Source organism: Dromaius novaehollandiae, chromosome 20 (genome assembly GCF_036370855.1).
Source record: "Dromaius novaehollandiae isolate bDroNov1 chromosome 20, bDroNov1.hap1, whole genome shotgun sequence".
Taxonomy (NCBI): Eukaryota; Metazoa; Chordata; class Aves; order Casuariiformes; family Dromaiidae; genus Dromaius; species Dromaius novaehollandiae.
In genome coordinates, this window is record NC_088117.1 from 8078679 (window position 1) to 8100023 (window position 21345).

At 47.9% G+C, this 21345-nt stretch overlaps 2 protein-coding genes across 5 annotated transcripts in view; one reads left to right on the forward strand and one right to left on the reverse strand.

Moving 5' to 3' along the window:
* Positions 1-74: 74 nt before the first annotated feature.
* Positions 75-17224, reverse strand: CRAT (carnitine O-acetyltransferase). Of its 3 annotated transcripts, XM_064523744.1 has the most exons (15): positions 17003-17224; positions 14970-15072; positions 13277-13540; positions 12675-12793; positions 10344-10397; positions 9432-9597; positions 8683-8857; positions 8005-8183; positions 6858-6958; positions 6288-6407; positions 5662-5784; positions 5164-5299; positions 4634-4696; positions 3964-4101; positions 75-3391 (listed from the first exon to the last, which is right to left on the reverse strand). In XM_064523744.1, exons 2-15 carry the CDS (start codon positions 14997-14999, stop codon positions 3176-3178), a joined length of 1884 nt encoding a protein of 627 aa, XP_064379814.1. In that variant the 5' UTR covers positions 15000-15072; positions 17003-17224; the 3' UTR covers positions 75-3175. The 3 variants fall into 3 exon arrangements, with proteins under 3 accessions (XP_064379814.1, XP_064379815.1, XP_025966543.2); XM_064523745.1 differs by lacking the exon at positions 14970-15072; XM_026110758.2 differs by lacking the exons at positions 12675-12793; positions 14970-15072; positions 17003-17224 and having other exon boundaries at positions 13277-13491.
* Positions 17225-17490: 266 nt separating this feature from the next.
* The window catches only part of PTPA (protein phosphatase 2 phosphatase activator), a 28517-nt gene continuing 24662 nt past the window's right edge, over positions 17491-21345 (forward strand). For both annotated transcript variants that reach the window (XM_064523746.1, XM_064523747.1), the window contains exons 1-2: positions 17491-17652; positions 20724-20824. In XM_064523746.1, the coding sequence (XP_064379816.1) occupies positions 17628-17652; positions 20724-20824 (126 nt within the window). In that variant the 5' untranslated portion in view covers positions 17491-17627. The remainder of the gene's footprint in view (positions 17653-20723; positions 20825-21345) is intronic.

A 21345-nucleotide genomic window follows, 5' to 3' on the forward strand; every position in this document is an offset into this window, starting at 1 on the left:
GGTCCCCACAAACATTCTTCTATAAAGATAGTTACGCAACTTCTGCAATTTCTAAGGAGATTTAAGCCTTCTCATAGCACTTATCTGTTTATTGCGTTTAAGTTTATTGGAAGAACATTTCAAATTTTTGCACGACATGATTACACTATCAAAACAGTATTTAATACAGCTAACCAGCAAAGCATGCAAACACTACTAGGCTGTGTCATAAATTGCACTCATACCCCGAGAGTTAGTTGAATGTTTTCAATCTATGCATTTCTTTAATTTGCTCCAAATCAGTAGTTTTTCCAGAACTTAGGTTCTTGTACTTAATATAGCCTTAAGACTGTGAACATCTCTTGAGAAAGAACCAAACAGTCAAAAACAGGGGAACAGTATTTTGCAAGTAGACACTGAAAAAATCAAGAAGGGCTAAGTCTGAAGGACATCACAATTTAGAACTTGGACAATAAGAAAAAGCTTTCTTTTTAAGGAAAAACCTTGTAATGGTTTTAGTGTCCTTTCAAGCACCTCAAAAAACCAACTGTGATCTGAATTTCAGCTCCACATATCACTAAGGATGCATAAAATGGTTTAAGAATCTTGTGTCTTTCACTGTGATACTGTGCATCTTGCAGCTGTACTCTGCTGAAGCTAGTGGGATATCCAGATTTAGATCCAAGACTAGATCAAACCCATCTTCTGAGATACATTCACAAGAGAGCACACTTCTGCTTAATCTTTAATAGGCACCTTCCTTTTAGAGCCTTCCCCTTTGATAAGACAAATAGAAAACGGCCAGTCTCAAATACTTAAGTGGCAAAAGTGTAGTATCGGTGGTTGAAGGCACTGTAGACAGGGAAAAATAATTCTTCCCCTAGTACACAGGTTGTCTCAGTTAAGTGGGGAGGATTTTATGTATTTTTTTCTTTTTGCTGAAACATATTTTTCCCCAGAGTAAAAGGCTCCTTAAAAGCAGATTTTATTCCAGCAAGATGTAGTCTCTTACGCAGTATTTACATGATCACTTAAATCTTAATACCGAGTATCCTGTTTGTAGTTTCAGTCTAATTCATAGTGGAGGAGTCAGCAGGGTTGTCTGCTCCCAGGTTTGTAGTGTTCCCATTGTTTTTAGACTGTCTTACTCCATTCAGGACTCTTCTATAAAATCAACAAAATCTAAATCCATGTAGATGATGTGAAAGTGGCAGTTCATACAATCACTGGCTGTGCAGGTGAGTTTCAGATAAATTTTCCCTTGTTAAGGTTTATTTAGGTATAAGATAGAAGCTTTGAAATAACACCCTTCTTAAAAAAAAAAAAAAAAAAAAAAAAAGCAAAAAAATCCAAACACATAATAGTTTTGGCTTGTATCCTTCAAGAAGCAGATTAGACTGATCTTTTTTTTCCTCTAAACAGGTTTAGTGCAAGTTTTTTTTCCCATATATTTACCAAGGCACTTTGTCCATGTCGCTTGCTGGCCTATAACCAGAAAAGTGGCAGTTAGGATCAGAGATTTCCCTGTAACAAAATAGGCCATCAAACTCCTACTGCTTCTTTTTTATGGTGATGTCTCAGCAGCCACATCTTGAAGTGTGTGCAATTAAATATTAAATCCCTGTTGCAGAAATAGCACTAGATTTCTTCACTCCCATATGGTTTTACATACCGCTACATAAAAGGATGGGGAGCTTGGATTCTGGCAGATTCATAGGATTTTTTTGTAAGCACTACTTCCAATGCCAAAACTGTAATTTATATGTAATATATAAAATCTTCTACTTTCTCAAGTTTGTCAACCCAACATAAAAACAGTCATGAGATCATTATCTTTCACAGAATAGAGCTAGTTCAAATCTAAGTAACGTTACAGCAAGAAAAAAATCCAAGAGTGGCAGAAAAGGTGCTGCACTGTTACTGCCAGAACAATGACTGCCACAGTGAACAAACATCTGTGCTGCCTGCAAGTTCTCAGCTTTATTCCTGCTTTTCAAGATCTTCTGCCTTGTTAAAGCAGAATGATGTGGAAGAAGGGTGATTCTGCAACTGTTTTTCCTTTGGCTCTAACAGCTTTGAACTGTGTGGGCCAGAAATGGAAGCGTCTTCTGGAGCTCCTGATCAGAAACACTTTGTTTTATGCAAACTTGAGCATAACATGTTATGCATAAAGATGCTGCCTCTGACAGCAGGGTGTAAAATCACACTATAGATTAAAAACGTGCGCCATGAAGGAGACCATCCACGTGGCCTTCTGCAAACAGAAGGTTCAATGTTCTGCTGCTCTTCCTCAATTTCAAAGAAAGGTGCATTGAGGTGAGCTGGACGGCAGTCCTGTTAAAGGTATAGAAGCAAGCCCTTCTCATCTCTACAAACATTGAAGTACACAAAGCTAAAGCTAGCCAAACCTGTGTGAGAGATGTTTTGTAGAAACTTTTTCTTGGGGGGGGGAGGGCTTTAGTCTGAGCCTGAAGATCAGTATCTAGGACCACAGCAGCATGCTTAACAAAAAGGCCAGAACAAAAAAACCTTAGCTTGTAGTGATGATATTCTGTTAGTAGGGACAGTGCAACAGAAGGGAGATCACGTGCCTGTAAGGCATGTCATGGTCAGGGGCCTGGGATAAGTAGTGCAGTGCACTCTAACAAAACTGGATCTGCTCTGATTTAGAGGACTTATCTCTCCCCTTGCCAAAGTTCAATTGCCGGAGTGGCAGAAAACGCTTTAGTCAAGCTCAAAAGATGCTGCAGACTCTTCAAAAGCTTAAACCAGCAAAAAGACTTGGTCTTACAGTAGTTCCATCATATAATAAATGTCATTCCCTGCTCTTCCTGGAGAACTACCTTCTTCACCAAATGGATTTAGATACTGGTAAGTACTGTGCTTTCTGTATTCCTTTACAGTAAATTCCATAAAACAATCATGTTTCAGTCCTCTCTGAGGACAGGAAGGTGCACTTTGCAGTAATGGGAGAGGACTAGTCAGTTCCACCTTGGATTAAGACTGTTTTCTCTTGCCACACAGTCTAATACCTGTGGATGGCCATCCTGTAATCTGTTGCTGAAAACAAATGGTAGATGCTCTCCTAGGATCCCGTTGAGTAAGCAATCCTCTCAACCCTTTTCTGAGGAACTGGAAACTTCAGTGCATGAGAGAGAGCCCCTTTAGCTTAGGGCTTTTGCATTATGTTTGCCTCTTACAGTTTGGATTTGGGAGTAGACTGGAGCAACATCCTCATGTCTAGCAGTGCTTTCTCAAGATAATGTGCCATGCGAGCTGCATTCGTTTCAGCACAGCTGTTGAATGCTGAAATTGCAAAGTTGATATGTTCTGCCATAGGGTTGTAACAGACTCCATAGCCATCTGGAACCACAGGACCAAAACACATCACGCAGTCTGTCTTTGCTGGGACCTGTGGAGACAATGTGATTAAATACTTCTATCCAGCCAGGGACAACATGTAGACAGCAAATGGTAATAACTGGAAACAGAAAAAACTGCTATAATCATGAAAATGCTCTAGAAGAGGGGCTTTTGGTTAGACTCAGGTACTAGCACACACATGCTGGATTCTGCTACTTAGTAGGAATGTGTTTTCATACGCTTTTGCAGAGGAGCACTGCTTGCCAAGATAAGCTTGTGGTAAGTCACAAGCAAAGGTGTATGAGTAAGAACCACAGCACAGATGATGGATGTAAAGCTTTTTAGGCATCTAACTCCAATTAGTATCACATGCAGGTAGACACCAGAACACTTCTGGTGATCTTGATCTTTGGTTCTGCTAGTGTTCGAGAGGGTTGAGAAGGGCTGTGGCAGCTGTAATCCCATACAGCTGCATATCTAGTCTTGGAAGCAGGCTGAAAAATTTTAGTCCCTAAGTGGAGATTAGTTCCTAATGGAAAGGGATGATGGAGAAATGTGGAGAAGAAAAAGACAATGCAGAGAAGCAAAGAGTGCTTCTGTTTTTACTCAGATGAGTCCTACCTGGCTGGTTGAGAGATTGAAGTGCATTGCAACAGCATATGCTGTGTCCATGAACAGTTCAGGTATGCTCACTAGGTCCTCAATAGCTTGAAGTTTCAAGCCTAAGAGGTGGCGGTCTATTGCATTCCCCCTTATTGCCTGTAAGGAAGAAAGACTAGATGAGAGCCTATCTAGCAGGCGAGCAAACAAAATTATCCCCTTCTTTGCGGGGGGACAGATGGATGGACACATCTCAATCTCTTAATGTTTAAAGTTAGAAGAAAACTAGATCTTGCCTTTAGGATTAATAGTCTTGTTTGTAAGGACTGTTAAACCAAACACCCCAGTGGAATCAGTCTTATAGTTCCTGCCTATGGGCTCTCTGGTTTAAGGGGTCCTCAAGCAGGTATGGCATTTACCAGCAACAGTAATGGGGAGAACTGAAGCTATTTTGACATTTGATTCTGTCCTTTAGGCCAGTCACCAAGGACACTTGAACAACTGTCCCAAGAGGAAGCATTCAGTCAGTTCCACCTTGACAGACACTGTCAGATCAGAGTTAGTCCTGTGCAAGAGCATGAATGACCAGATTGCTATGCTGGCATACTGAAAGCTCTTAAGGTCTCTTTTTTCACCAGCACCCTCATGTGCTATGCAAAACCCCAACCCTGGCTGCACAGAGGACACTCACCATATCAGCGTATTCCCTGTGGGCCTGGGTAGCTCTCCTCAGCAAGTCTGCTTTCTCCTGGTCCTGAGGAGAACACACAGACCTGACTGTTAGTTTTTCTACAGAATGGACAACCTTAGTTTGGCTGTTCTTCCAGGATGGAGGACATATCTGTCCTCTGTGTCTATATTAAGCTAACATTACTTTTTAAACCATTCTGTTGGCTGAGTTGCTGCATTCTGAAAGGGGTTCTCCATCCATCAGTAGTGGAACTTAGTCTGAGTGGCTAAACAGACATTTAGCCATGCTGCTTTTTGGTGTGACTAGAAATCTCCACATGCAATTTTCCTGGCTATGAGTACATACAGAAGGAAAGCCAAATGAAACCCAAGGTGTATAACTATATACTCCAAGCTACATTTTAACCCAGCTTCTTATCGGATGCAGTTCTGGTTAATTGAAACCAGTTGACACAGGATTACCCCAAAAAGGCAGCTTTACTCTTTTTTTCGGAGTGCAGTCCTTTCACTCCGCTTCTTTGATATCCTCACCGATTTGTCAGGTTTGTCCATTGCTTGCACAAACTTAAGAGAGTCCACAGAAGTGGAGCGGATGGTGTCGGTGCGGCCTAGACGGAACATCCTTAGTGATGCACTCTCGTATGTGGCACAGGCATGGCCATACATCCTGAGAGATGAAGAAAGTCATAGGAGTGAGTTTGCCTTGACAGGAATAGCCTCTTGTAGAGCTGAATAAGTTTTTCTGGGAGGTGTGGGGGCATTGAGAGCTGATCTCTGAAGCATTTCTACAAAGATTTTACATACTTCTTAGAGCAAATTTCATTTGTTTCTTGGCATCTGCCACAGGTGAGACATTTCACCCCAGTGCATAGGGAAAAAACAGTGTTTAAGAGTCTGCATGGGGCTATACAATAACAGGCCATGACAGCCTGCTGGTAACTTGGCTGTGACACCTTTAACAGACTCAGATATTTGAGTTTGATGCTGAAGGGTGAAAAGGTTGAAAAGCTACCTAACTGATGGTCTTACCTGTAATATGCTAGCTGCAAGGCCTGCTGGATAAAAGCATCAGGACTTATCTTCTCTGATTTGGGGAAGTTTTTCCCAAATTGATGAAAGACCATGACTTTCACATCCAGGTCTTGGACCATTCTGCAAGGAAAGGAAGCAGAAATGTTCCGTTGCTTGTTTTTGTAACATAAAGGTATGGACTTTGCTTTCACGAGGCTCAGAGAGAATTTGGCTCTGATCTGCACAGGGACAGAGGGCTCTGTCACACGCAGACTTTGTGCAACAGGATTAAGCTCTGTGTTCAGACAACACTGTGGAGGTGAGTTTTTTGGCCATTGCTGAAAGTATGCCAGGTTAGATACGCTCATGTCTCTGGATGCTCCAGTATCCCTAGTTGGATCTAGTAAAGCCTGCTCTTTCCCACTAAAGTGGGAAGCAATCGCCCCTTTTCAGCATCTGCTGAATTTTCTCCTGGCAGGTGGCTTTAGTGTGCTTTTTGGCAAGATTCAACATTGAGCTAAAAGAAGTCACTGGGAAAACTCCCTGGCTGCAATGAGGAAAGCCTCTTGCCTAAGATGTTCCAAAGGGGGACATGAATTACTCCCTCAGTCACTCACCAGACTTCTCTACTGCTTCATACTCACATGTTGAGGTTCTGCTTTGCCTTCTCTATGTCAGTCTTGATTTCTGGAGTGATGTTGAACCGCAGCTTCTTGGGCATTGGCAAAGGAATCATAGGCGATCTTATCAACTCTGGCTTCTTCCTGTATAAAGAAGTGGTTGTGAAGCCATTTAACCAGACCTTTGACACTAGGCTTGATACAGCAGAATTATGATGCTTGTCATGCTGAAAAATTCTTCACAGTGCCATTACAAAGTTTTTTGTTTTGGCTTTTTTTTTTTTTTGAAGGGCATGAATGAAAGAAATCTCTTCTGTGTTTTCCACCCAGAGGAACAGCTTTGCCACACAAAAGTCCTGTCAACTCTGAAAAGTGGTTTTCCTTAAGAATGAGAGCAGTAGCAAAAATTATGTGTGAGAGCTGGACTTACTCAATCCTGATCACTAACAAAGAACTGCAATAACTAATCAGCAGACCACTACCCTTCCTCCAGAGCAAACTCCTACAGCTGTGAAGAGTAAGTATGTTCTTGGGAAGCAGGTGGTTTAAAATCTATCTCCAAAGTAGAGGAAAAATATAGGTAGCAGGACTCACGTGTACTCCACGATGTGATCTAGAAGAGTAACAATGGGTGGGCCTTCTGAGGGAGCATGCTCATATACAAGACCACAGGAGCCGTCTTCAGCAATGATGAACTATAAAAGATGTATGAGACAACACAACGGTGAAGAGAGACATCCAGTGTGAAGTAGGAGTTATCCAGAGAGGGATCTTAGTATCTAACTGCTTTGTATCAGAATGAATAGTGATCATATTTCTGCATGCTGGGAAGGTAATGTATTAGGGTCTCATTTAGCAGAACAGCAATGGAAGTCCTCCAGTGGGCCTAAAAGGATCTGATATCACCGTTACATGGATTTGCAGAAATTACATGGATAGAAGAATGTGCCTGACATGTATCGGTGAGCTCAGTGCTTTGGCAGTATGGACTGGTTCAATGGGTTTGATTTACTTAGAAGCTCACGTAATACAGGAACAATATCGCCTTGTGCTGACTTACCCTTACTTTTCAATTAGCTGAAATATTTAAGCTTTATTCCATCAATGAGGACTTCCAAACAGGAACAAAATAGCTGAAAACATTAGGAAGCACTCAGCAGATATGGGAGGAATCCTTTTAAAGCACAGTGCTACTGTCTAGGAGTCAGGACAGAGCAACTAATACAGAAGGAGAAACTCAAAGAGCAGCTGCTCTTGAAGGATCCTGACAAGACTGAAGGGAGAAGAGATCAGAGGGATACTGTGGGATGGCAGCTGATGCTTGGAAAAAAACCTGGGTAGCGTCTGGCAGAGACAGGAAAAGTGACAAGCCTGGGGGAAATACAAGAAACAGACCTCCCTACGTTTGGGCTGCTTCCAAGCAGACAAGGCATTGTTCACCGCAGGCAGAAAATTGATTTACAAGGAACATAAAGAGCAGCTATGCTGAACAAGGCTGCACTGAACAAGCGTGGGCAGAGGCAGTGAAAGAACTGAAAAATCCCTGAGGCAGGAAGGAGTGCTTGTGGTGACTGCAAGGGAAACCAAAGGATCTTATACTGTCAGCCTCCACACCTTGCCTCCCTTATTTCTCCACTCTGTTATGAGGAAAGCTTTCCTGCAAAAGGTTTCTGGGTCTCTTAGATGTTTGTAGTCTCAGGAAAAAGCATCAGACCCGTGTCTCTACTGCATCAGCACTTACTTGAAGGGTTTTGTCAAACCATCGATTCCCACTATTCCAGCGACTTCCTCCACCATGCAGCATCTGAGCAGCCACACGGCTCTTGTAGATGTCCTCGGACACCCGGGGCATTGGGGCATCGAGGCAGACGGTAAAAATGCTCTTCTCAATTGCACGCACAGATTCCTTATTGGTCTTATCTGGAACAGAAAGGGAACAAGAAATAACAAAGAGCAGTTGAAAAAATGTCTGTTTTAATTGGAAGGAGGCTGAAATGTGAAAGAGCAGGATTGAAGGACCCAGTACTAGATCCCCATTGTACCTCAATGCAATATTGGTTGTGTAGGGGTCTATACACTTACTAAAACTGCACGTAGTTGGGCTGTTACAGATGGAAGCATATTACAGTCACACTCCTTTTGGCATGGTTCTTACATCCCACCCATTTGTAAGGCAAAAAACTGTTATGATTTCAGGTCAGTTAGTGAGCCAAGCTTCACACTTCACCCATGTAGCTTCCAAAACAGAAATAGCAAAGCTTTGCAATGAAATTAAGTTGCTGCTGTGGGGGTGGAAAGCTCACATATCTGTCCAGAAGACGTTTCCAAAGGCTTTTCAAAGTAAAGAGCCAAACGGAGCACAATGGGGACGTTGGTAGTTGATGTTTGTTAGCACTTGCATGGGAGGGACTGCACAGACCTTTGAGAAGGTTGTTGTAGGCTTTTGCCCAGCTGTTTCGGTGGTTGGTGGTGAGGATCCCAATAGGCTCTTTGTTCGTTTGGAGGGAGGTGTTCCAGATCTTCTCCAGCTGAATGAAGAGCTGGTCAGTGGTAAGGGGACTTCCATCACTGTTGTAAACATCCAACTCAAAGAACTGAAGATGAGAAGAGTGGACAAGGGCAGAGACAGAAAACGAGAGATCCTTATTGTCCAGCCCCAGCATCAAGGAGCAGCCACTTTGAAGAGGTAAGAACAGACCCAGGAATATGGCTTACAAGGAGACCTTTAAAAGCTGATCAGAATCGAGAGACCCAAGTCCAACTTCCCTTGCAGGGCATAAATAGAGTCAGGGTTTTAAGGCGCTCAGAAAACATTGTAACAAGGGTCAATACCTAAGAGGAATTCCCATTTCTGAGACTTGTCCGTGGTGGCAGGGTTCATTATCCCCTTTCCACCTGCAATTTCCAATTCCAGACCTGATCTGTTAAGTCTGGGCTTTCAAGGACAGAAATTGCAGGGACAAGAAAGAGGGAGAGAGACCTTTTCTGCCCTGCAGTCCCTTCCTCTCACAGGGCAATCCCAGGTGTTTGCCAGCTGAGGCCAAAGGGGATAAAAGCGAGCAGGAATAAATCTCTGGTGAGGCAAACCTTGCAGGTTGTTCCCTTTCCCCTGGCACAGCCAGCTGAGAGGGACACCTGCATTCAAACCAACCTCCTTGAAAGCTGTACCTGGAAGTTGTGAACCACTGTGATGTGTCTGGACTGCTTTTTGCCTTTGGCATAGTTGACAATGGAGTCCCGCTTGGGCCCAGGAATGCGGCAGGATGAGAGGATCTGGTAGTACTGGTTCATGCAGAGGGGCTTCCCACCCATGTACTCCACTGGGAGGGTCTCGCTGCAGAACATGGCAAGGTAAGGAAGGAGGGGATGAAAAACAGCAGTAAAAAGTCCTGCACTCCCCATACAAGACAGGCTTAGCCATGCAGCCAGCCATCATCCACTCCAGCAAGGCTTAAACACGTGGGTGCAGGTAGTCTAAGTGGGGCCATTCCTTCCCACTCCCACCAGCCTTCTTAGCAGGGACTACAGAAAGTGTCTGTTTGCTGGCCTGTCACTTGGAAAGGGGAAAAATCACTATCCTGTCTTATGAACATATATAAACATGTTTGGGGGATGTAACACAAATAAGCCATGTTCAACAGAGGCTGGTTGGGGCTCAGAAGAGAAGGGTTAGGGAGGAACAAGTCTCTGCAGAGCTCATTCTGGCTAGCCTGGAGTTGAGAAACACCAGAAGGCCAAAGACGACACACACATTCCTGCTGCCTGAGCTGCAACTTATTGTTTGGGAAAACAAAGTATGTAACTCTGCAAGACTGTCAGTCAGGTTCACTCCCTCTAAGTGTGCACACGTGCCAATGTAAGTATTAAGGTAAACAAAGAGCATGAAGAGAGAAAAGTAAATTTGCTTTTTTCCGGTGGTGGTGACCTTGGCAGTGAGCAGCGATGTTGATTACAATCTCTCTCTTCAGTTATGTGCTGTTTTCTCTTGGCTTTCTGTTTGAGATGGAGAGGTATGGACTGAGCTCAGCCTCTCTATGGCAGTAAGGAACACTGAGGAAGTTTGGAAGGCCATTAACTCACTTGTCAATCATCGTCTTGAAATCCAGGACGCCCTCGATCAACTTGGCAGCAAACCTGGAAAACAATCAAATGTAATCAGTAGAGATAAAAGCCCAGAACAGCTGGGACTGAGGAAAGAGCTGAGCAGGGTTCTGCTACTTAGGTTCAGCCTTTCTGCCAAGTCCCTATTATGTGCATCTTTGGATAGCTGATGAAGCAACTCTGAGTTTGAGATTTGAGATTGCTGGATAGTCCTATCATGTAGCACTTCAATGTTTCTTTTTGTGTAACCAAAGAAGCCTGGACAACCTTCAAGAAAGTAGGGTTCAGTCCAGATGCCTAAATGACCCTCTAACAGCAGCATTGTTCACAGATGTGTCGTGATTTTTGTCACTCCTAGTTCTGAATCTTAGCATTAAAACTACACTGAAAAGGGGACTTCTGCCTTTCCTGGGCCAGGGGCCACCTCTGAGTTTCAGGCTAAGATGCAGCTGTATCTCCCTGGGTCCAAGACTTACCACTGCTGACTTATCATTCCTACCCAATGAATGTGTTGCTGGTAAAGCAACCCTAAGGCCATTCCTCTGGCATTGAAGGATCTGAAATGCAGATGTGCTGCATGCTGACACTACGGCGTTGTGTTTACTAGGATCAACGTATGCACAACCAGTGCCAACTCCCAGCAAGGAAGGAGGCTCTGGTGAGCCACGTCAGCATGCTTGACTTGGGAGTAACAGCTTGGACTTCTCTGACCTGGGAGCTCCCACCCATACATAGAAGGAGGCAGGTCACTGTGAGAAGAGGTTGCAGTCAGCTGAACTTCAAAGGCATTAAAGTGGTAGGAGCAGTTAGCATTTGCAGGCAGTGTCTTCTTGATTTGTTCAGCCTCCCCATCCCTAGTAAAGATCAAAGGAAGTAACTCCAAGAACCTAAGTGCTATTAAATAAAGCACACATCCTCTAAAGTAGTTTTCAGTGAAAACTTCCCAGCTTTATTGCAAAAACTTTCGAGAAAGTAAAACAGCGGGGAAGCAAAAGTGAGAGAGCTTGTGTTCTTTTCCAGAGAGCAAACAGCCTGGGAGCAGGGCTAGAGCTTGAGGGGGAGATATGGGGAGAGCTTAGTTAGTTGGGTTGTTTTCAATCTGCAGTGTTGCCAGATTAAGGATTGAAGAACTCCACTTCTAAATTTGCCTTCTGGTTTCTGCATCTTTTGTCTCAAGTCATGCTGTCAAACTTCTTTCTGCAGCTGCAAACTATACAATCATGCTTTTAATTTTTGTTTTAGATGGGAGTTCAGATTCTCATGCTGCTGCTTGATTCCACCAGCTGGGACTCCATGTAATGCTCAACATCTTATCTTCCATTTGGATGACTTAAAAGTGAATTATATGATCAAGACCTTTTAAAATAGGATGTTTAGTCTTGCACTTCCTAGTAAGTCTCGCTGTTTGCACCCCTGGTCATATGTGGAAAGGAGGAATTTTTTCTTGCCCTCACTTCCCCTGGCTGGTATTTCTGATGTGCTGGAGCAGCGATCACTGGTTACTGTGGAAAAGGTAACCCTGTATAAAGGCCAGCATTAAGTTTTGTGGCTAGAGTTTGACACGTGCATGTGATGGTTGTTAAAAATTACAAGGGGCCCACGAGGAAGAGAGGATATGAATCAGAGGCAGGTTCAGGAAAGAGTGGGAGATTCCACTGTGTGCTTGGTGGCCGCAGTGGGGTGGTCTCAGCTGTGGGACACTGCAATGCTAATTAGCAGAGGGGAGCCAGAAACATGGCAGTGTTTGATTGCAAGGAAGAGCTGGGGGTGGAAAGAGGCGAGTCTTCCAAGCTATAAATGCACACGTGTAATGACACAGGAGGGGACAGTCCCCTGCAGGAGCAGTCTGAATGACAGCAGCAGGCTCCCCCCCCATCCCTATGGGTTGTCAGATTTCAAAGGCATTTCTGTATGGTCTCTCTCAGTGCCTGGGCTACTTTTTATGCTTCTTTTAACTGCACGCACAATCTTAGTGCCTCCTAGTCTTTCGTGTGTCTATCCATGCAGAGATCTGTGCTACAGCAAAGACCTAAACCTATGTTTTAAGTCCCAGTTTAGTGCCTAAACCACTGGACTGTTCTGTTTTCTCCCATCAGTGAGCTATTTAGTCTGGTACAATCAGGAGCTTCCTTACAGCCCACCAGTCTTTCCTGATCCCTACAACCCTTTTGCCCAGCCTAGACAGCTATCAAATTTGGGGACCACATGCTAATTGCTCCCTTTCCCAACCAGCGTGAATACCTTCCTCCCTGTCCGGCAGAGAGAGCTCATCCCATCCGAAACCTAGGGGAAGGCAGAAAAGGACTTTACCTGAGCTGACCTTGCCGATCCAGAAAATCCTGCTTAGGTAAAACCACGCCTGGGCTGGAGTGAACCACAACTGGCAGGCGATACTCCAGGTAAGCTGTCTTCAGCCACCAGTCAGAGAGCTGGGACGGAGAAAGGTAACACGCAGGCATGGTATCTGCTGCTGTTTGGTCCAAGCCCAGCTGAACAGCCACAACATCCTGACATCCTGCCCCCAGCTCTGTCCCGCACTTTGCAAACAGTTTGGGTTTTATGCTTTGCATGTGTAACAGAAGTGGGGGATTTGAGCAAGGCAGTGGGGGATCTAGGTGCAGGGCTGGAACAGAGGGTTTCCTACTTCTCGGGGCAGCTGTGTGATGCTAACAGGTTTAGGGGCTTCAGCAGCCACAGACAGGGGCAGTGACTCCCTGTCCTGCCATGTATCTCTCTGCAAACCCAAGTCCTGGTGAGAAGCTCATGTAGCTCAGAAATGTGAGCAGCCAACTGGTTGGGAAGAGGAAGCCATAAAAACACAGATGCCGGTGGATGCACCCAGGACTTTGGAGAGGTGTGCGTCAAGCCTCCACCCTTTCTACTCACAGCCCGGGGATGCAGTCCTGACCTACCCAGTTCTCCGTTTTCTTGGCTCTTCTCTCCAGACCCTTCTGCAGCCTCTCCCCAACGCCTCCCGGTCTGCGGAACTCATTCACCAGCTCCTGCGTGTGGTTCCACTCCTCCTCGCTGATGATGGGCTGCAGAGCCTGCAGGTAACGGTCCAGGGTCTGCTGGAGTGGTGGCACTGGGAGACTGGGCAATGCTTCCTGATGAAGTAGGACTCTGCCTGGGATCTTGCCTAAAGCTGTCGGTTTCAGCAGGCCATAGGGCCTGGCCTGCAAAGCACAGAGCAAACGTTGAGACAAAACTTTCTCCCATTGTGAAGGAGGCAGCAAATAACTTGCATCTGGGAATCTCCATCCCAACCTCTCTGAGGACACATAGATGTCTCAGCATAGGAGCAGAGCACTCAACAGCACAAATGCAAGACATAAGTCTACTGATCACATGCTACAGATGGTCATAAGATATCCAGAAAAACTGCAAAAGAGAAATTAGATCTCTCAGGACACTGATTCTCAGATCACTGGAGGAAACGTTGTCAGGATAATGATGCATCTACCACTTTCTGGGCGCCTTCAAACTGATAGTCTCCATGTGTTCAACAAAAACCAAACCCTTCCATCCCATGGTAAGTGGGAAGAAAGCAAGCTATGGAAGAAATATTCATCTTGGGTATTATCAAAAATTGTTTCATTCTTTCTTAAAATGCACAACAGCATAATATCAGAAGGGTAAGCAGAACCTTGTGCCAAATCAAACTATACAGTGGGCTTTTAGGAGGCACAATTTAGATAAGGTGAGTCAAACCTGGAACGAGATTAAAATCCCCCTTCTCTGGCTGGCCAGGGAGTATACAGAGCCAATGATGGTTGGGGAAGGGTTGACTGTCATGTGCAGGCCCTGGGGCAATGCTCCTTCATAGTACTGGAGATCCTCCCAGGTACTGGGGGACCCAGCTATATTTAGAAGATCTTCCATCCTCCCACATATACTAGTGTGGGCCTGGCATAAGTACATACACCTTCGGGGATGGAGCAGGGAGAGCAGTCCAGGAAACTGTGGGTGATGCCAACAGTCCCCTAGGATCTGACTGGGACATGTGGGTGTGAAACCCTTAAAAAGCATAGCACCCATCTCTCCAGACAGAGAAATGGAACAGAGCAAAACCCCGTTGCTAACTAGGAAATGAACTTGCCAGTTTTTCCCCCAAATTCATAAACATCCCCTTGGGTGAGCAGGGTTGGACACTCTTCTGCTTGAAGACGTTTAAATTGTACTCTAGAAGTTTTGAGTTCTCTCTGCTCCTCCCCCTCTCTTGGATCTAGTGAATCAAACACTCTCCTACAGGCATCTGAACTTTGCACTGAGGATGCAAAGCCAGTGAGAACATGACCTTTGATTTCCAAGGCAATGAGAAAATAGCCCCCCCGCCCACCTCCTCCCAGAGATAAGCACAGAGAAGTAGAAAGAAAGGGCCAAATCTGCAAGGTGACAAAGTTTTCTCCATGGTGCTGAGCCCCCAGAGAAAATACTCTGTGTTCCTTGTAGGACCTGGCAAGAACTAGGGGATCAAAGTTTAGAGAAAGAAGGTTTTTAAAAAAAAAGGGGGGAGAGAAAAGGGGGAATTACTGAAGCATGGAAGGAGAGCAGGGCTGAGAAGAAATGAAGGGGGTTAATTGTGGCAGTGTGGGGATACTGTACCTTCTCTGTTTGTTCCTGCTTCCTATCCATGGCTGGGAGGACAGAAAAGATCGTAAACCTCTCCCTCCGCCTGCCTCGGTTTCTTCTTCCACCTGACAACACGCTGCCCGTGCAGGGAGTCACCTCATTAGCAAAATGCCACACAGCTGCTCTGTTCAGAAGGCTCAAGGCCTGACAAGAGCCTGGGAGAGGCCGGGGTAATCAAACCATCAAATTGCATCAAATGCCATGAAGGCATCTGTCCAGAAAGCCCTCCCTTGGCCACTGACGGTCGGAGCCTGTACGCGCCGCACTACCCTGCTGTTGTCCGCTGATCTGTACATGTGTTAGCAGAGGGCAGAGTCTCTCTTTTATCAATAGCTCTGGGCTTACAGCCATGGCAGAGGTGTGGACACTGGGAAGTCATCCCATCAGTTTGTGGGAGCAAGGAGGGGCTTTTTCTTTAGTATCCGCCTGGTGTGTGAAGCTACAGCAGCTGTTCTGAGACAAGCCAGAACATCTCTGGACAAGCGAGACCCCAATTTATGTCCCGGAAGTAGGTGGCACTCTGGGCTGTCATCACATGGGATGAGCCATAGGGAGCACTTCTGGAGACGATGGGGAATTCGGTCCTTTTTCTCAGACTGTCAGCAGAGGTGGCCAGAGGGTGTCAGATGGGGACAACTCTCTAGCAGGATCTGGACCGTAACCCAGCATCACTGTAGACAGATTAGCTGGAGTTTGGGGACAAAGGGTGGTATCTTACTGCTCTCATCCCCTGTGCACATGTGATTGCTATCACAAGCTGGGACTTTGGGGAATTCTAGGTAGTCAAATAAAATAAAAAATAGATAGGTGTCTCCAAAGTAGGGCAACAACAGAATGAGCACGCACAAAGAATATCACACCCTCCTCGGTGTCTGTCTAATTTGGTTAAACCAGAAGGCAGACATGAGTAGTCTTTGACATAGCTACGATCTATCTCGTATCATGATTCCAAGCAGTTTCAGATTGACCCTGGAGTAACAGGGAAGATCCCAAATCAAATTAATTGAAAATAGTGCACGTTAAAATGTGGGATAGGCTTGTGCCTTTTTCTTTCCTATGTCCTCCGCTTGTTTTGAAGTCAAACTCAAGTGTTCGGTGGGAGGAGGGACAGTGACCACAGCTGAACGGAGGAGGCAGAGGGGGAACGAACACCAGCCGAGCGCGGGGCGTGCAGCCATCTCCAGCTCGCAGGCTGGCACTGCTCCCACGCCGTGCGCCAGCTAACCAGGCCGCTGACCTTCTCCAGTGCCCGCAGAGCTGGGGGGAGATCCACCTGCAGCCTGGGGCCGGAGGAATTTCAGAGCAGTATCCGATTCCCAGCATGGCCACAAACATTTAGTGTCGGATGATAGGGATCTGTCTGTCTCTCTCTCTTTTTTTTTCACTTTGAAGCTGGACACCCCTCGAACCAGAGCCAACCAGCCCTGCCTGTCTCCCGAAATGTCTCCTGGGGAGCAAATCCATCACGTAGCGGCTGTTGTCCCACACGGTCTCCCTGCCCCGGGATCTGTCGCTGTTTGCAATAAGCAGTTGCTAAGCCCGGGCGCGGGCTGGCAGCTCCGCGGGATGCGTTCGCAGGCCAAGGCTGCGGCACCGACTGCGCCTCTCGGGCTCCCCTCACCCCTGGCCGGCCATGGAGAGCGTCCAGCCTCCCCGCTGCCCGTCGGCCCGCGCGGCTCCCCGACAGCTCTGCTGCGCGCTCGGCCAGCGGCTCTGCCGCGACGCACGCCGAGAAACCGAGCCCGCTGCGGGCGCTGCTGTCAGCCGCGTCCCTGCCTGTCACCCGCTGACAACCCTCGGGAAGCGCCTCTGACCCGGCCGAGGGAAGAGGGCCCAGCGCCCGGGTCAGGGAGAGGCGCCCGGCCCCAGGGCCCGGCTGCGGCCCGCAGGGAGCCCCCGGGGCGGGCGGCGGGGCCCGGCCGCCGCCTCCCGCCCTGCCCGCGGGGCCCGCTCGAGGCGCTGCGCCACCCGCCGCCCCGCCCTCAGGGCCCGGCTCTCGCACTTACCGCAGCCCTCGCCACGAAGGCCAGCATGGCTCCGCGCCCGCCCGCCGCCCTGCCCGCCCCGGCCTCGGCTACCGCCCGCCGCAAGGACACCGGCGACACCGGGCGCCGCCACCCCGCCGCCCCGCTCGGCCGCCAGGGGGCGGGGCCGCCCCGCCGCCATCTTGGAGCGGGGCGAAGCGCGCGCCGCCATCTTCAGGAAGGGCAAGGCGCCGCGGGCGGGGGGGTGCGCTGCTGCCGGTGTGGGAGCTGGGAGCGGGGGTGAGGCTCCCCTGTCAGCCGCCGGTTCCCGTGGTCAGGGCAGGGGAGCGGGTGGGCTCGTCCTGCCCGTTGAGGCGCTCCTCCTCTCCCGTCCGCGCACATCCCCTCTTCACGGCGCCTGGCGCTGTAGCGCCCCGCACAAACATGGCCGGCTGCGGCCCTGTGTGGTCATAGGAGGCTGTGCCCCGCACAAGCATGGCGGCGTGGGCGAGGACGGTGGCTCGGAGGGGCCGGGCTGCCCGCTGACGGCCCCGGCAGCCGCAGGGCCGGGCGGCTTGCCCTGCTCAAAGATGGCCGGCGGCGGCCTCGGCGTGTCAGGAGGCGAGAGGTGAAAGGTGACAGCGGCGGGTGGCCTGGCTCCAGGAAGATGGCAGAGAGCGAGCGGCAGGCAGGTGAGGGGCAGCCGGTCCCCCCTCCCCTCCCCCTGCAGCTGAGGCGGGGGGCGGCTGTGGGGCCCTCTGGGATGGGGACCTTTGGGGGATGTCTGGAAGTTTGGGGTGCCCGGCCCCTATAGCCTATGGGGGGCGGGGGGGCCGGGCCCCATAGGGAATGGGGAAGCTCGGGGGCAGGGGGTGCGTGGACCCCATAGGGCATGGGGGGGGTTGGGGTCAGGGGGTGTCTGGCACCCACAGGTTATGGGGGGGGATTGGGGTCAGGGATGTGTGGGCCCCATAGGGTATGGGGGGGGCTTGGGGTCGGGGGCTGTGGGCCCCATAGGGTATGGGGGGGATTGGGGTCGGGGGTGTGTGGGCCCCATAGGGTATGGGGGGGATTGGGGTCGGGGGTGTGTGGGCCCCATAACACAGCCCAGACCGTGGTGGCGATGGAGTAGGAAAGGGTTGCTTGCTGCTGAGGTGAGGAGAGGGCCCCACAGCTTGTGGGGTTTCCTGCCCCATGGGCTGGGCTGAGGCACTTTATAGCGGGGGGAGCCCTAGAAACTCCCCAAAAGCGTAGCTGCCCCCCTGCCTTGCCCTGGGCTGATGCTTCTTGAGCAATAAACTGAACACAGGCCTTGCGATGGTGCTGCTGTAATATATTATCTCCCCATAGAGAGGGAGGGTCGGGCTGGTGCCCTCCGTGGGGCCTGCGCCCTGAGGCAGGGAACAGGAGGAGGGGAGGTGGCAAGGCCTGTGGTGTCGCGGGGGCTGCGTGGCTGCCTCGCGCCTCCCCCAGGCACAGCGTTCGGGATGTAGGCTACTAGAGCAGCTGGAGTCTGGGCTCCCTGTCGGATGTAGTCCATCTTTTGTGCCTCAGTTTCCTGTTGATGAACTAGGGGTAGATTTATGCATCTCCTGGGAGTGCTGGGGAGCTTCAGAGATGTGCCATATAAGTGAAAGGGTGTGCATAGAGCTTCGAGCAAATGTCCACAAGCAATTGAAAAGGAGCAGTTTTCGTTATTGCGTTCCTCCCCACTGATTTATGCTGCCTTGCGCCTGGCCACTGAAGGGTTCTCAGTGATGATGTTGTACCTTCAGCTCTTATAACGGTCTGATACAAGGAGCAGACATAGAGCAAAAATCCAGCAACTTTCCCTTCGCTATGCTGAAATGGGCAGTATTTGCTCTTGTGGCAAGTCTGTCTGTCAGCTGAATTTGGTGTTTTGGGGTTTTTTTCCCCTATGCAGATAAGACTGGAAGTGCCTCCTTTGTTAAAGTTGTGTCTCATCATAAAAATAACCTTTTCTGCTCCTGTTTCCATCACGTCATTGTTCTTAGACTTTTACTTATGTATGTATTTTATAATTATATAGACCTCACTGGTTTTTTTCTTAAAAATATCTCTGGTCTCTTCCCCAAGAAGTGCACAAAGTGTGCATAAGAAATGATGGTGATGGTTAAGAAACAAATGCAAAGAGATGAAAAAAGTTCTTTGATGAGACAGACAGCTGGGTCCCTGTGATCCAGGACACCGCATTGGCCATGCGTCCGGTCTTTACATATGATCTGTATTAACGGACAAGTCAGTGTTAGCCTTTTTGTGTACCACTGCTCTGGAGTTTTTTATTGTATTCGTGTCATAAACTATTTTAAAAAAACAGCTCCATGATTATGATGCTAGTTATTGTAAGGAGTTTGTTGCATTTTCAGAAGAGAGGCACACGTCTTTCATTTAAATTCCTCGCACGTTGTTCCTCTCATCTTTGTATCTGGGGCTTTAACTTATGGACAAGAATGAACCAAATGCCTTAACATCCTGGGCAGGTGATGAGACTACGTTAGTTTTGAGGATGTGGAGCTTGAGAGGCAGGAAGTTAAATGACTTTCTAAGATTATGCGGTGAGTCTGTAGCAGAGTTCTCATTGATCTGCTTGTTAGACAGCACTGATCTGCTGGACGAAAGGGAAAGAGCCACTGACATTTCTGCGTAGCATTTTCTGTGTAAATACAACTTACAGTATTTTAAGGAGTTCAGATTTGCTGGCATGTGTTATGGAGCCAGTGCCTGAACTTGCTGTAGTGTGCAAAGTCACTAAAGTGTTTCCAGGGTGGCTGATGCTGAAAAAAACAGCTTCAGATTTTCTAGAATTAAAATGAAGAACTGGGTGACTCTGATAGAATTCATAAATTCACATTAACAGCCAGTTTCCTTAACTATGGCTTGCTGCCCTGCCTCTTGCTGTTCAAGTTTTGCTTATAAAACCGTGATGCAAATTGTGTCTAACCTTGTGGAGCGTTCCTGGCTCTGCAGTGTCCTGGTGCAGGACTGCCGGCTGAGAGCAGAGCCAGCGCTCTCCTTCGCTGCGGAGAGCCGGGGAAGGAGTGACCCTTCAGGCAGGGTTGAGTCCTTGGTTTGGATGCCCGGGGGAAGAGCTGATCTAATGCATTAACAATGTATGTTCACATTAAATATTACATCCTGGGCTCTTGTAGAGCTTTAAAATGAAATGGCCTTCATAGCTTTCCCTTGGAAGATGCTATGTCCCAGCTTCCTCGAAGCCCCCGCGCTACCTGGGCTGGGGGTCACGGTTCTGGATTGCGCTGGGCTGAGTGCCATCTATTGAGTTGTTCCAGCTTTGTCTTTGCAAGAGTTGTGCTTTTTAGGGGACTGCAGTTCTGCCTTAAAGCCCCCAAACCAAAGTACAGGTAGTTTGTAAGGAGAGTTCAGTGCTTCTCCGTGACCTGAGGCTTGTCTTCACTGGATAGAAATAAATTATCTAGCTGGACCTTGACTTTGTTCGCTCCTGCAACAACCTCTCTATTTTAATGGGAAATGCACCTTTAGCAGTGAAAACAAAGCATAGTGCAACTTTCTGAAGCCTCGCCATGTCCTTGGGGTATGTTACCCAGGGATTGAGAGATTATTCCTGGGTGAGTGGGACTTGGTGGGTCAGTGCAAGTTGGGACAGATTTGTTCACTCTCTGTCTCCTGAGAAATGCATGTTGACTTCTAAGGAAGGGCTCACATTAGAGGGTTTCTTCTTCTCCACTGATTCTTTTTTACCTCTCTCTTTTGTATGTCCCAGGCACCTCTGAGGAGGTGGCTCCTCCCCTCCAGCAGAGCTTCATGATCCCCAAAAAGGAGATAAACATGGTTTCTGACATGGCCAAGTGGAAGCGCTCTCAGGTATGGCTCTGGGCTCAGGGAAAATGGGTAAGTGCTTATTGCAGTCCAGTGGCAGCCAGGTCTGGCCTGGGAACAGCCACTAGGTAGAAGGGATTTGGGCAAGTAATGGCAAACTAATTGCTTTGTGTTTTCAAGGAGAAGAGCCACTGGCTGTTTGTAGGAAGATAACTTGACAATGAAGTGCAGAATCTGATAAGGGAGGGAGCCAGGGAGAGCCCAAAGGCTTGAGGGTGACTAGAAAATCATCCCTGTTCTATTCCAACAGGCTAGTCTAGAAACTGGTAATTATTTTATCCTGCCTAGCCTGTACATCATGTCAAAACTGGATTTACACAGCGTTGTTTGAACTCAGCTTGAACATGGTCCAGCTGTGTGGCCCTCTAGTAGCAGCAGGCCGGGCTGGTTCCTGGGGCCTTCCCCACCTTATTGTATTGGAAAGGGCTCTGAGACCTTCAGTTTCCTGGATAATAGTTATTTATTGTATATGTGGAGCTGTCAGAACAGACAGGTTCTCTGCCCTC